Raw genomic sequence first — 14,546 nt, 5'->3', positions numbered from 1 at the left:
AAGGGCAGTAATGGTGGAAGTGACATCATGGGAAGGGCAGTAATGGTGGAAGTGACATCATGGGAAGGGCAGTAATGGTGGAATACGAACTGCATAAGGGCCTGAGGGCTGTTCATCGTTGGAGTAAGTGAAGGTCAAACCTTGACTGGATTTGGATGAGCAATTCCTAGACTGGAAACAAGCTGCAGTGCTAGGAAATGATGGAGGAGGGAGGGGTGGGATCTTTGGTACCACCCAGCTTTCATGACTACAGCAAGATACTCTTGTTGGCTCTGGTTTATTGTTCCCTAATGAGGTTTCTGTATGCTGTGATGTGGGAAGTGCTTGAGCACTTAGCTCCCCCTTGTGGCAGTTATATAGCTTGCAGATCTGGCGAGCAATAATACTAATACATCTCACCCTTCTCTTCAGTGAAACTGAAATGAGCTTTAGAAAATTTTGAAATTTGGTGTCAGAAATTTAAAACTCAAAATCAAAACGTCACCCTTCTAAATGCTTGCTCTGGGGATGTCAGCTATCAATTTCAGGTTAAATATAAATATTGAAATCAATGGAGGCATGGCCCTACAGTAGTTCTGTGTTTTTGGGAGAGGACTGGAAGAATCTCATCCTGAGGGGTTCAGGGTATAGTTCTGGGTGACTAGAGAAAAATGGAACGTAAGCAAGAAGAGCTTTGGACTGAGAAAAAAGCCGTCAGAGCAGGAGCTGTGAGAAGCAGAGAGGAACTGGGAGGAGCCAACCGAGGCCCACATGAGCACTCCCACTCAGCCAGCTGAGGGCCTCACAGCTGCTCAGATTCTCTGCAGCTAGATTGGGAGCAATTTGGGACCCCTAATCCTTTGGCTGCCTACATCCAGCCTGAGGTCCTGACACAAATCAGGCAGCTCACTAGAGTCCAGAATGAGAGGGGCTGAAGAAGATAAAGCCTGATCTCCAGCCTACATTGTTCCTGAAAAAGATGAGTGATCTAGGTCAGTGATTGTTATTTTAACAAGCCCCATACTGGAGCTTATAGGGCTGGTGTTTCAGTGGACTTAGAACAATGCTGTAAATGCCTCCCTATATTGTTTCTGCTGTTATATGTATGTGTGTGTCCCTCCCCCATTCACACCTTAGAATCATAGAATAGTAGAGTTGGAAGGGTCCTGTAAGGCCATTGAGTCCAACCCCCTGCTCAGTGCAGGAATCCACCTTAAAGCAGCCCTGACAGATGGCTCTCCAGCTGCCTCTTGAATGCCTCTAGTGTGGGAGAGCCCACAACCTCCCTAGGTAACTGGTTCCATTGTTGTACTGTTCTAACAGTCAGGAAGTTTTTCCTGATGCCCAGATGGACTCTGGCTTCCTGTAACTTGAATCCATTAGTCCATGTCCTGCATTCTGGGATGATCAAGAAAAAATCCTGGCCCTCCTCTGTGTGACAACCTTTTAAGTACTTGAAGAGTGCTATAATGTCTCCCCTCAGTCTTCTCTTCTCCAGGCTAAACATGCCCAATTCTTTCAGTCTCTCCTCATAGGGCTTTGTTTCCAGACACCTGATCATCTGTGTTGCCCTCCTCTGAACCCCCTCTAGCTTGTCTGTATCCTTCTTGAAGTGTGGTGCCCAGAACTGGACACAATACTCAAGATGACCTAACCAGTGCTGAATAGAGGGGAACTAGTACTTTGCGCTATTTGGAAGCTATACCCCTTTTCCTTCTTGGTTGAATAAATGTTGTTCTTTTAGCCCTGCATAGTTTGAGAGAGGTCAGATGATTAATTGTCTGGGTTTGGCTGAATTAGTCACTCTAGGGCTGCATACAGTTGCTCACTGGTTTCTTTCATCTCTTGTTTAGGAGATGTGAAAGCTAGTGGCCTGGAGATACTGCACTCTCTTACCTTTGGTCCACTGGCACCTACATCCTTCTATTTCATCTATGAATCTAGCCCCCCATTGCACTCTTTCTCTTAAACTCATGCCCCTCCCAACAGGATTAGAGGAGAAAAAAAGGATCACACAGATGTCATACTGGTATTAACAAAAGATATTCAGTGATAGTCATGCATAGAATATTTGTCAGCAAACGTGTAGAGAATTTTTAGAAGCAGTTATGCTTCAGTTCTGACACTTGCATTGTGGCAATGTTTCTTTAAATCCTAATTTTCAATCCCTACTGACAGCTTTTAAGCATTCCCATCTACTAGTTAATGTTCAGGCCCTGAAATGGTGTAAATGGTGAATGCATGCACATTTTTTTCAAGATTGTCTCCCATGACCTGGTTCCACACAGGAGATACTGGTCTCTTCCAATAAGGACAACTCAGACTTCTTCCTCAATAGACTAGAGCCCCCTGGTGTCCCAAAGGCCCTTGTGCCTCCCTCCCCAAACCTAGCTAGTGCCATTTCAGGGAAGTCTTATTCTGTGCCTCTTCCAAAAGAGAAAGAGAAGGGTTCATTGACGGAACTGATTGCAGAAGGACATACTGGCTGTCCTCTTGCTGACTAACCTCACTTGCAATTTTATATTGCCTGTGAAACTTCATTTTAGAGCTCTATGTGTCACTTCATGAAGTCTCAAACAACCTGCAGGACTGGAGCTTCCTTCTGAACAAACATATTGTCCCCACCCTTCTTCACTGAGATAACAGTTCTTTCCAAAATTGTTGTAATAAAGAAGATGATTCCTCAAAAGACCAAGGAGCTGTCAAGCTTTTGAGGGTCCTTGAAGAGATCACTTAATGTGTGCACTGTGCCCTTGAAAAAGCCAAACTAGATAGTCTCATCAGCTGCCTGTATTTTGAGTGCAAAATCTCAGCCAAAGTTCCAGCACCATTCTAGTAGTTTTCATGCTGCACTCCATAGTGGAGCTGAATGTGGAAGATTCAGATATTACTTAGTATGGCAAGAGGCCTGTATACCCATTAGGCCTTTTTGCTCATTCTCTGGTAGAAAACAAAGTAAGTAGCTATTAAATACCCACCTCCCAGTCTGGCAGACCTACAAGGTACCTTACAATAATAAGATTCAATAAAATTAATTTTAAAACAATCTTTAAAACACTTGAAAAGATTAATCAAAGCACTCAGTACCTAAAAACTTTATCTTCCAAATGCCTCGCTAAAAAGGTATGGACCATGCATCCGTGGAGCTTGAGCAGACTTCTAGAGAGGGATTCCAAAGGATGGGTACCGCTACTGAGAGTACCCTACTCCTTCTGACCACCAGCCTATATTTGCTTGTGTGTGTGTGGCATTTGGAGCAAGGATTCATCTGATATCCTAAGCAAATGGAGAATAATGTATTAATGTAGGAGAAAGTGCTTCTTGAGGTAGCGTGGTCCCAAACTATACATCCTTCTGGATTCGAGATGAGACAAAGAGGACTGGGCTGGATTTCAAAAGGCATGTCCTGACATTTGACAGCTCCCTAGCATTTGCAGGCATGTGGTGTGCAGAGACCTGTTGAAACTCAGCTGTGCTCTTTTTCTCTTTTGATGATGGATAATCTCAATTACAAAAAGACTCTAGTAGACCTGTGTTAACATTTGCTGTTTGCTTACACCGCACAACAGGTGTCCCCTCTCCAGGCCCATTCTCTCTAAGCAACTGGGTTAAAGAGCTTGATTATATTGGTATGGGAGAGGTCTTTTATCCTAGGGCAATTTCCTCCCATGACGTTTTAGAGTGAAAACAGATCAGTGGGAAGATTCTTCACAGCACCAACAGCATCTGCTGTGTGTCTACATGTAAGCTGCCATACAGAGATTAGGATACCAGGCCAAGCACAATAGTCAGTTTGCTAGATTGAAATCATTAGGCATGCAGTAAAGTTGTGTTTCCATTTAAGTGGACTGGTATAAGTGTGGAGCATAAAGAGCAATATTTGTACTAGCACCTGTGTTAGGCTTAAATTAGAAAATGAGATAGGTAAAGGAATTATATTTTATTGGCTCTAATTGCGTAAAATGTCAAAATGTTGATCCATAAAGAATTTATTTTTCATATGTGCTTACAGGTCCTAGTTTTGGTGTACTATCATAATGCTGGTTTGAGTTGAAGGCAATTCTTAAGAGACCCAAAGGCTTAATTTTTAATTATGAGCATATTGTGACTTAGTTTCCTTTATAAAAAAAAAAAAGAGAGAGAAGCCAATTTGCAGTATATTTGTATAGGCATTCATAAACATTAGCTCTGCATGGTTCATGTTACACAGCTCTGAATACTGGCAAATGCTTCTACAGGTTACGAAGACATGCAGAGTCAGATATTTGATTTAATCCTCCACTTTGCCTTGCTACCTTTTTCCTGTGCTATATGGCACAAAAGGCAATTATGTGCCAGGCATACCTATTTTCCACTTAACGTTTGCTATAAAACTTATGTATATATAAATGGATGTACTTGGAGAGTGGCAAACAAGCAAAACCTTTTCTTGTAAACCTATAGAAGAAAATGTTTTTTTAAAAAACTTTGGAGAGCATGTGGAATTGCAACATAGAGGTGTTGTGAGCCCTACAAGTTAGCACTATGCAAGTTTGAGTTGCATAGACACGTTTGAGGTTCAGTTCAATTGTTGCTTATTTTACTATTGCCTGAGGGGCATAACTCACTGCTCCTTCTGTCTCTGGCTTTGGAAAAATGGGAGCTAGGAAGGCAAACATTTTGAAATTAATCAGTACAGATACAAATATTGCCATGAGAATCCAGTTGCAGGTACAACAGGCAAGAGTTCTACCTTCTCTGGAGATCATATTTGAGTGAAAAAATACACATTTCACATAGTTCAGTGGGGATAGAGGTTGGTTAGGGGCTTGCTTTCTAATAGGCAAAGGCAGCCTTCCCCAATCTGGTATGCACCAGATGTTTTGAACTACAATTCCCAGCATTCCTGATCATTGGCCATGCTGTTTGGGGCTGATGGGAGTTGAAGTCCAAAATATCTGGTAGGCCCCAGATAGGGGGAAGCTGAACTGAGTGGGAATGGCGTTTCCTGTCTTTTAGGAATGAGAGCAGAGTGGGAGGATGCTGTCCGTGGTGCTGAAATAGCTGGGCTTGTAAGGTTTTTGCCTGTACTTGCTGTCTATGGTGCTGAAATATATTGCAAGGTAAAATATATAATGCCACAAGTAAAACCAGACATTAAGTGACTTATAAATAATGATTATGAAACTACATTGTTACCTTTTCCTGGTGGTCCAGAATGAAATTCCCACACCTGTATATATCTTCATTTGTAGCAAAGTAGGAGGCTGTTTCCTAGGTAATGCTTCAAAGACATGCCTCTTCAGAGGCTTCTAATTACCTGGGTTCCTAGATGCCCTTGACTTCAAAAGTGCCCAGCTTACATCCTTTACCTTTCTCCATATCTGGCTTACTGTGCACCATGGCTGATGGCTAGGTAAGTGCACATGAAGGCCTTGGCCAGGGGGCTGCTCTGTGGCACTTGCTTGCCCCTGATTTGCCAGAGCTCTGTTTATTCTCTGTGTATCTGTGTGTACCTTACAGGCGCTCAAACGGAAACCCGACCTGTTCCTGTGTAGCAGCCTGGATGTCAAAGCAGTATTCCACTGTGGTGAGTAGGCAGGACCCATAAAATGTAGCTTCCTTGCAGTGATTGGGAAAGTGCACAAGAAATGGAGCAAAGGCCTATGTTCTTGATATGGAAACTTCCCCAAATTAGACAGGCTAAAGCCTCGCGCAGTATCCCCTATGCTTGGAAAAGAGATGGCTAGTTTTCTTCCCTACCCAAATGGAAAGCTACGAGTTGTGCTAGCTGACTCCACGTCTGTTGCTTTCCCTCTAGGTGTGATCTCCTTGAAGTTTCCTGAAGCACCCACTGTAAAAGCTGCTTGTGGCTTTTTTGTGAGTACTTTGCCTTTGGTAGATTTATGATTAGCTGATGGTACGGACAGAGCTATGTTCGGGCGTGGTGGTTTGAACAAGGTGGAAGACCACCCAGAGCTGGTGACAAAAACCCTCCCCCAAACTCCAGGGAGGTGCTTCTCTTTTATGACTTGTCACTTGGGGGCATCTCTCTTCTTTTGCAATGGATTTGTGTGTGCTTTGTATATGCCTTCACTTTATTTCGTTCAGTCATGTGTACAAGAAAGGGGAAGTCTCCCACATGGGAATGGATTTTTTTTCTTTTATCAAGTAACAGCAAGACAGTTTGCAGTACCTCTTTCTCATCAATTGTTTCTTGCAGACTGAATTGTTGCCACGCTGTGGGGAGATTCCACCTGTGGGACAGGTGGTACATGAGAATGGCAAAATGCTGCTGCAGGCTGTGCTTGAGGTAAGGAGTGGGGCTTTCTAGGCTAGGTTTGGGAACAATGAGAGGAGATTGGAAGGTGCTTTGCTCAGAGATGTGCTGCACTTACCCAACGTGTATTATTTGTTCAGCTCTGTTGAATAAATATCCCTGGCTGACTTGCAACCTGTTCCAGTCCATGTTTACTTGGAAGTAAATTCTATTAAATTCAGTGGGGCTTACTTCCAAGTGAGTGTGAATGTGATTGCCTGTTAGCCACTTCACCAGGCCCTTGGTGCAGGTTGCTGGAACTTTCCTAGCTCTGTAATGTAAAACTCCCTCCTACCATTCAGATATCTGAAAGGGTTAATTGGATTTCCTCCATCCCTGCAGGGTGTAGGTGGCCAAGCCTCACGCAATTTGATGGATCACTTTGCTGAAATCCTCTTTGCTCTCAACAAGCATTGCTTCAGTTACTTGAGCATCTGGATCAAGGAAGTGATGCAGCAGGATGGTTTTCCATCAGCCCGTGTCAGCCCTGAGCAGAAGGAAATCTTCAGCCAGCAAATTCTTAGGTGTGTTCCCTTTTTATGCCTTTTCTGAGAGACAGAATTGAGAAAGACGTTGAGGGGGGTGAGGCGGTTCTTCAACATTCCTCTATAGCTCAAAATTGATATGAGTGAGCTTTGCATACTCTCTAGGCCCTTGAAATGTCTACTTCAGATATTCTATGCAGTGAGTTCTTCAGGTTCTCAACAATCCTGGACAGGAACACACAGATAGTTCAATATACAGGAGGATGTTATAGTGCAGCACAGGAGTGAGCATGGTACCTGCTTGGAACGTGCTGGCAATGGGCAGTTCTGGGGGCTGGGAACTTCATGAGTTTCGCACTAGGAGATATCTTTATAGACAGAAACCTTTGGCCTAGTCCTAGCTGCCACCTTATGTGTTTCAATCCCTCCATTCTCCTCATACTCCACCATCAGTTTTGTGTGTCAGTCTTTCACCGTCTTTCCTCTGTGTCAGCAGAGAACGTGTGAACAAACGACGTGTGAAGGAGATGGTGAAGGAGTTCACACTGCTTTGCCGGGGACTGCACGGTACCGAATACACAGCAGACTACTGAGGCCCATGTAGCAAGAAACTGGAGCATGAACAGATCTGCGACTACCTGCCACTGCCCGATGCTGCTACTGAATTGACTCATACGATGATAACTCTACAACTAACCTGCTGAGGCTGCTCCTCTTAAGAATGGGCTGTTTCTCCAACCTTCCTGCATGTTCAGAGGCAGCAGGCTGCAAGGGAGAAGAGGCTGGAGCTGAGGACAGACCCTCTCCCTGCTGGACTAGTGCAATGATTGCCCCTTGCCTCCCTGGCACAATCCTGTAGACATATCTGTGGTTTGTCTGTTCCTTAAAGAGTCTGCCCTTGCCCTGCATGAGGCAGCTTGTGTCTGACTGAAGTGGAAAGCCCTGCAGCCTTGAATTATATTAAGGCTATTTCTAAACTGTGGTCGTTGATGAATTGTGGGAGGGAGGCATTATTTGGGGGCAATATGGGGGATGGGAGGGCTAACATTGTGGCACTGACAACTACACTTCCTGCTGCCCTAGCCAAACTGGGGCAAGATATACCGTATTTCTTCGATTGTAAGACGCCATCGATTGTAAGATGCACACTAATTTCAGTACCACCAACAGAAAAAAAAAACCCTAAGACACACACGCGATTCTAAGACGCACCCCATTTTTAGAGATGTTTATATGGGGAAAAAAGTGTGTCTTAGAATCGAAGAAATAGGGTAGCTCTATGATGTCTTTTAGAGAGAGAAATAGCAATCCAAATTCTGCAACAAGGTATCAGAAGGACGCAAGGGCAGCTTCTGAGAAGCAGGCATCCCTTTCATCCTTGCCATTCCTTGGAGTGTTGGCAAAATGAGGGCTACTGCTGTTACCTCTTCAAATTCTCCTGTTGAGATTCTGAACAGCCTATAGGAGCATCCTGCTCACTCATCTCTTCGAAATTAAAAAAGATGTGATTATTGCTAGGTCCACTGCAGGTGAAAGTGTTGCAGCTGCATTAATGAAATTTGATGGGGAATGTGCCTGGTTACTTCTGCAACAGAAAATCAAAATGCAGCAGTGGATCTGGGCGAGTACTACAGCTATTGAGGGTGGAGTGGGGATGGACTGGGAAGAGGAAGCAATGTCACAGGACTAGAGACTCGTAGAGTTGAACCAAATGTGCGCTTGGATCCATTCCAGAGACAATTTAAAAGCAACCTCTCTCTCCCCACAGAATAGCTTAACCAGCTTTCATACAGGGTCTGAACTCAGGGTTTGCTGCTGCGTTGCCCAATTCTAGGGAAAAGTTAACATTCATTAAAAAATGACTTGGGGTAGTGCAGACCCCATCAAGAGCATCTGGATTAAAATAAATGGGGCAAGAAATAAAAGGAACATGATAGTCGGAGTCTACTACCGACTACCCAATCAAGGAGAAGACGAGGATGGAACTTTTGAAAAGCAAATTGCCCGTGTTTCAAGGGAATCCAATGTAGTAGTGATGGGGGACTTCAATTGCCCCGATATCTTTTGGGAGACAAATTCTGCCAAAAGTGGCCCTTCCTAGAAATGCCTGACATATGTGACTGATAACTTTCTCCTACAGAAAGTGGAGGAAGGAACTAGAGGATCAGCTATCCTTGACTTGATACTGACCAATACGGATGACTTAGTGGATAAAGTGGCAGTTATGGGAACCCTGGGGGAAAGTGACCACGTCATACTTGAACTCTTGATTTTTAAGGAAGCAAAAGCTGAGTATAGCCATACATGTACTCTGGATTTTAGGAAAGCTTATTTTAATAAACTCAGAACTATGATAAGTAAGGTCCCATGGCAAGTGGCCCTAATGAGAAAAGGAGTCCAAGATGGGTGGGAGTTTTTAAAAAAGGAAATTCTAAAGGCACAGTTACAAACAATTCCAACAAGGAAAAAAGATAGAAGACAACAAAAGAAACCAATGTGGCTCCACAAAAAACCTAGAGATGACCTGAAAATAAAAAAGGATACATATAGGAAGTGGAAGGAAGGTCAGGCTACAAAAGAAGAGTACAGACAGATAGCACAGAAGAGCCAAAATGGCATCAGGAAGGCTAAAGCGGAGAATGAGCTAAGACTAGCGAGGGATGTTAAAAGCAATAAAAAGGCTTTCTTCAGATACATGAATAGTAAAAGACAGGAAAAATGGTGGTTCAACTGCTTAATGATGGCAAATTGATAACAATGACAAAGAAAAGGCTGAAATGGTCAATTCCTACTTTGGCTCACTCTTCTCCAAAAAGTGGGTCTATGACCCCCCCTGGGAAAAGTGAAGTACAAGCTGAAGGGGCAAGATTGCAGTTTGAGATTGATAAACAAATGTCCAAGGAATACCTAATTTCTTTGAATGAGTTTAAATCTCCAGGGCCCAATGAACTGCATTTTAGAGTAATAAAGGACCTTGCAGAAGAACTTTCAGAACCATTCTCTATTATCTTTTGGAAATCATGGTAGACAGGTGAAGTACCAGACAACTGGAGGAGGGCTAATGTCCCTATCTTCAAAAAGGGCAAAAATCAGGCACCTGGGAACTATAGACCAGTTAGTCTGACCTCAATCTCTGGAAAATTTTTGGAGAAGATTATAAGAAGTCAATCTGTAAGCACCTTGAAAATAATGCAGTGATTACTGGAAGCCAGCATGGATTTGTCAAAAACAAATCCTGTCAGACTAATCTGATCGCATTTTTTGATTGGGTAACCTCCCTTGTGGTCTGTGGGAGTGCTGTGGACATAATATATCTTGACTTCAGTAAAGCTTTTGACAAAGTGCCCCATGATATTCTGATTAACAAACTAGCTAAAAGTGGGTTAGATGGAACAACTATCAGGTGGATCCACAGTTGGCTACAGAATTGGACTCAAAGAGTGCTTATAAATGGAACCTTCTCAAACTGGAGGGAGGTAACAAGTGGGATACCGCAGGGCTCAGTCTTGGGCACAGTGCTTTTCAACATTTCTATTAACTGTTTGGAAGAGGAGGTGCAGGGAATGCTTATCAAATTTGCAGACGACACAAAATTGGGTGGGATAGCTAATACCTTGGAAAACAGAAACAAACTTCAAAGTGATTTTGATAGGCTGGAACACTGGGCTGAAAACAGCAGAATGAAATTAAATAGGGATAAATGCCAAGTTCTACACCTAGGAAAAAGAAGCTAAATGCACAGTTACAAGGCTCAGCAATACAACAAGCGAGAAGGATTTTGGAATTATTGTAGATTGCAAGCTGAATATGAGCCAACAGTGTGATGTGGCTGCAAAAAAGCAAATGCTATTCTGGGCTGCATTAATAGAAGTATAGTTCCCAAATTTCATGAGGTACTGGTTCCCCTCTATTCGGCACTGGTTAGGCCTCATCTTGAATATTTTGTTCAGTTCTGGGCACCACATTTCAAGAAAGATGCAGAAAAGCTAGAGGGGGTTCTGAAAAGGGCAACGAGGATGATCAGGGTTCTGGAAAGAAAGGAGAGACTGAAAGAATGTTTAGCCTTGAAAAGAAAAGACTGAGGGGGAGACATGATAGCACTCTTCAAGTACTTGAAAGGTCACACAGAGGAGAGCCAGGATCTCTTCTCGATCACCTCAGAGTACAGAACACGGAATAATGGGCTCAAGTTATAGGAAGCCAGTTTCCAACTGGACATCAGGAAAAACTTCCTGACTGTTAGAGCAGTACAACGAAACCAATTACTCAGTCGGTTCTCCCACACTAGAGGCATTCAAGAGGCAGCTGGACAGCCATCTGTCAATTATGCTTTAAGGTGGATTCCTGCATTGAGCAGGGAGTTGGACTCAATGGCCTTATAGGTCCCTTCCAACTCTACTATTCTATGATTCTATGACTCCAATCACTCCTACCTGTTTAATGAGTACAAAATTCCCTGAGCTGTCTAAAGAACACTATCTTGATAACATCATGATATGTACTAGAGCAGAACTAGGTACACAGGTGCCCTCCAGCTATTTCGGACTATGGCTCCCATAACTTCTTACCATTAGCCATGCTGGCTGGGGCTTATGAAAGTTGTAGTCCAAAACACCAGGAGTGTACCAGGTTGCCTATCTCTATACTAGAGGCTTATGTACACTTGAACTATTTTTTCTGCATTTTCAAACAAAGCACAATATTTTTTGGGAAGGAACAGGCTTATTCTGGTACAACAAAAGATGAACTAAATTGGGCGTCTGTGTAAAGCTACTCAGCAGAGCAATACTAACCCCCACCAAAGGCCAGCTGAGGGGGGCTCAAATTTAGGCACGTGTAGTTACTCTGAACCTGGAAAGCAAAGTAAAAAATTTGTGCAAGCCTGGCTCCTTAGTTGCTGCTTTCACTGGGGAAAAAACCCCTCTGCCATCAGGTGAGATTTCTGCAAATCAAGTGTCAGTAGTAATCTACTGATGTTGGTTTTTAACCAGTTAAGGTATTTGGTAGTTTTTCAGATTGGAACAATTTTTTAAAGCTGGATAATTATGAGCAGAAAGAGGATTAGTGACCAACACTTAAAGAAGTTGATGGAAAGTCTTGAATAACTGAATTCAACTTCACAATGCACATGGGTAAGTCTGTTGGGTTTGTTCGGAAGAAACAAACCCAATAACAGGGTCTGTTATTTTCTTGTATAGAAAATAGGGGAAGGAGATGGGGTGGAGAAGCAAAGGGGATATATGGCCAGCTCAGCCCTGTTTTCAGCCACCCCCTCCTTCTTGCAGTGGGGGAAGGAAGCCGGGTGGGTGAAGCCAAGTCAGCAGAGTCCTTGTCGCTCCTCTGATGGAGAAGGAAAGGGGACTCAGCTGGCTCTTCCCAGGCTGTACTCCAATCTGAGTACTCGGAGATAACTGAGAAGTACAGGGATTCCACTCTCCACAGCTCCTGGTAGGAACTGCAGAGGGAAGAGCCCCTGGGTGCAGAGGGCCAGGGCTCATGGAGGGTGTGTGTTCAAGCTTCTGTGGGCTGGAAGCAGTGCCTCTGCAGGCTGAAGGTTCTGCACACCTGGGGCATAGTGTGCCTTCTAGGTTCGGTGGGGCATGTGGTGTAACACTGCTGCCATTTTTTTCTTGATGTTTGTATCTAGTTTTCTCTACACTGAGGCTGTCCAGGAAACGGTGCATGCACACATTGTCATTATGAGTCCCCCTGCTCACATCTTAAGTAACTAAGTAAAACAGGTTAGGGGACATGTGGTCCTCCAGCTATTGTTGGTTTGAAACTCCCATCAGTCCTAGCCGGCATAGCCAATGGTGAGGGATGATGAGAGTTGCAGACCAATAACATCTGATGGGCCACATGATCCTCATCCTAAATGACTTAACTACAGTGTTCCAGTTCTTGGCTCCACCATAGCATGCCTTGGTCATTGCACAGCAGCAGATGATGAGCAAGGGCAAATAAGTGGCTGTGAACTGGTACAAGATACAAGCTTGCTGGTGTCCTGCTAAAGGGAACTGCACACATCGTAGCTCGGATGGCAAATGGGTGGCCCACTAGAAGTCCTTGAGCTGCCAATTCCATCATCCCTCACCATTGGCTATGCTGCCAGGAGTGGCAGTCTAATGTCCCCATCCCAGCAGTAGTTACATGTCTCACACCAGTATCCCTTTTCCAGCTACTCGTACTCAACACCTATGGGGTTCAGAGTTCAGTAGCAGCTTCCTTCAACAAAATCAGGTTAAGTTCTTGTTCTGTACAAATGTTTCTACAGACTTGGTTCACTCAAGTTTACTCTACTGCATTATTTCATACCATTTTCTGGAGACTCTCACTATTCTTCATCCTGCAGAATGCTTCCATTTGCTGCCCCCTCTCCCCGAAATTTTCTTCTCTGCTGCCAGCTACCAGGCATATTTTGTATTCACTCCCCGTGCTGCACTCACATACTTAGCTAGATGGCAGCATTGACCAGGTGTGGTGTACTACATACAGCATAAGTGTGGAACTGTGATGGCAAAGCAGTGGTGCCTATTCATGGGTCATGCAAGTTGTCCACGCTATTGCCTGTTGAGGGCTAATGATGGCTGATAAAATAACTCCCCAGTGGTTGCTACAGCATAGCATAAGTCCACCAAAGCTTCAAGAGTTTGGTTTGAAACCAGCTAATAGGACTTTATGGTAAAGATATTAATGCTGTAATAGGAACGGAAATTGCTTGAAAAAGTGAAGTAGGGGGAAATACTTAATGGATGACAGAGATGCATATTATGTCCCTTCGTGTACATGTGCATATATTTATATAGATGTGTACATGCACTAATACAATTCCCAATGTTTGCAGAAATACAAAACATTTTAAAATCCCAAAACAATGAGGGCAACTCAGAGTCCAATGACGATTGAGCAAGTTCAGTAGCCAGGAAATGCTGAATGCCAATTAGGAAGTAAAACGCGGGTGGAGTGGAAAAAAGAATGGAGTATCCTGGAGGAGACCATGGCTGGCTGGAACCCTGAACAGGAGCCCTAGGATTAGGAGGTGCAGATACAGCAATATGTTGCACAGTATGTTATAAATGGTTTTAATTTGATTGCCAAAGCTCCACGTGTCGGTGTTAAATCATAAAGTTGGGCGTGAGCTTTGTGGGCCACCTCGTCCGGCTCCCATCTTGATGCAAGAAATCCAGAGCTATAGCGTCCCCAACAGAGGGCTCTGCAACTTTTGCTTGAAGACTTCTAGCAAGGGAGAGCTTGCCACCTGGCTTAATAATGGATTCCATTGTCAACCTGTCTTATAGTCACATTTCTTCTCACATTCAATCAAAATCAACCCCCATTAGTTCTAGCATTGTCCCCTGGGCAACAGGCCCTCTTCTATGTGACAGCACTTCAAGCATTGAAAGAATGCTATTATGTCGTCGTCTCCTCAGTCTTCTCTAAGAAAAAGACATGTAGCTCAACTTTCCCCTCAGAATTTGTTTTCCATACCTGTGACCATCTTCATTGCCCTTGTGTTCCAGTTTATCTACATCCTTTAAGTGTGGCACCAGAACTCCAGGTGAAGTCTGATTACAGAATAAACAGGAATGACTACTTGTTGTCACTTGGAAACTATGATTCTATTAATGCATTAAAATTGCATTAGCTTTTTTTTTGGCTGCTAAATCATTCTGCTGACTCATGTTAGCATGTGATTGTCTACAATCCTGAGATTCTTTTCATGTGTATTACTGCCATGCCTGATATCCTTCATCCTATAACTTAGGGAATGTTGAGTTTAATTC

At 43.6% G+C, this 14,546-nt stretch overlaps 1 protein-coding gene across 2 annotated transcripts in view; it reads left to right on the top strand.

Annotated features, from left to right (window-relative positions):
* Positions 1–7,761, top strand: part of IPO13 (importin 13) — a 51,543-nt gene extending 43,782 nt beyond the window's left edge. The window contains exons 16-20 of one of the 2 annotated variants that reach the window (XM_063139990.1): positions 5,482–5,548; positions 5,780–5,838; positions 6,182–6,271; positions 6,620–6,801; positions 7,256–7,761. In XM_063139990.1, coding sequence (XP_062996060.1) covers positions 5,482–5,548; positions 5,780–5,838; positions 6,182–6,271; positions 6,620–6,801; positions 7,256–7,355 — 498 coding nt within the window. In that variant the 3' untranslated portion in view covers positions 7,356–7,761. The remainder of the gene's footprint in view (positions 1–5,481; positions 5,549–5,779; positions 5,839–6,181; positions 6,272–6,619; positions 6,802–7,255) is intronic. The other variant, XM_063139998.1, reaches the window with a different exon arrangement.
* The last annotated feature ends 6,785 nt before the right edge of the window (positions 7,762–14,546 follow it).

The sequence above is a fragment of the Elgaria multicarinata genome, chromosome 1 (assembly GCF_023053635.1).
Source record: "Elgaria multicarinata webbii isolate HBS135686 ecotype San Diego chromosome 1, rElgMul1.1.pri, whole genome shotgun sequence".
Taxonomy (NCBI): Eukaryota; Metazoa; Chordata; class Lepidosauria; order Squamata; family Anguidae; genus Elgaria; species Elgaria multicarinata.
This window is presented reverse-complemented; position numbering and strand designations above follow the sequence as displayed.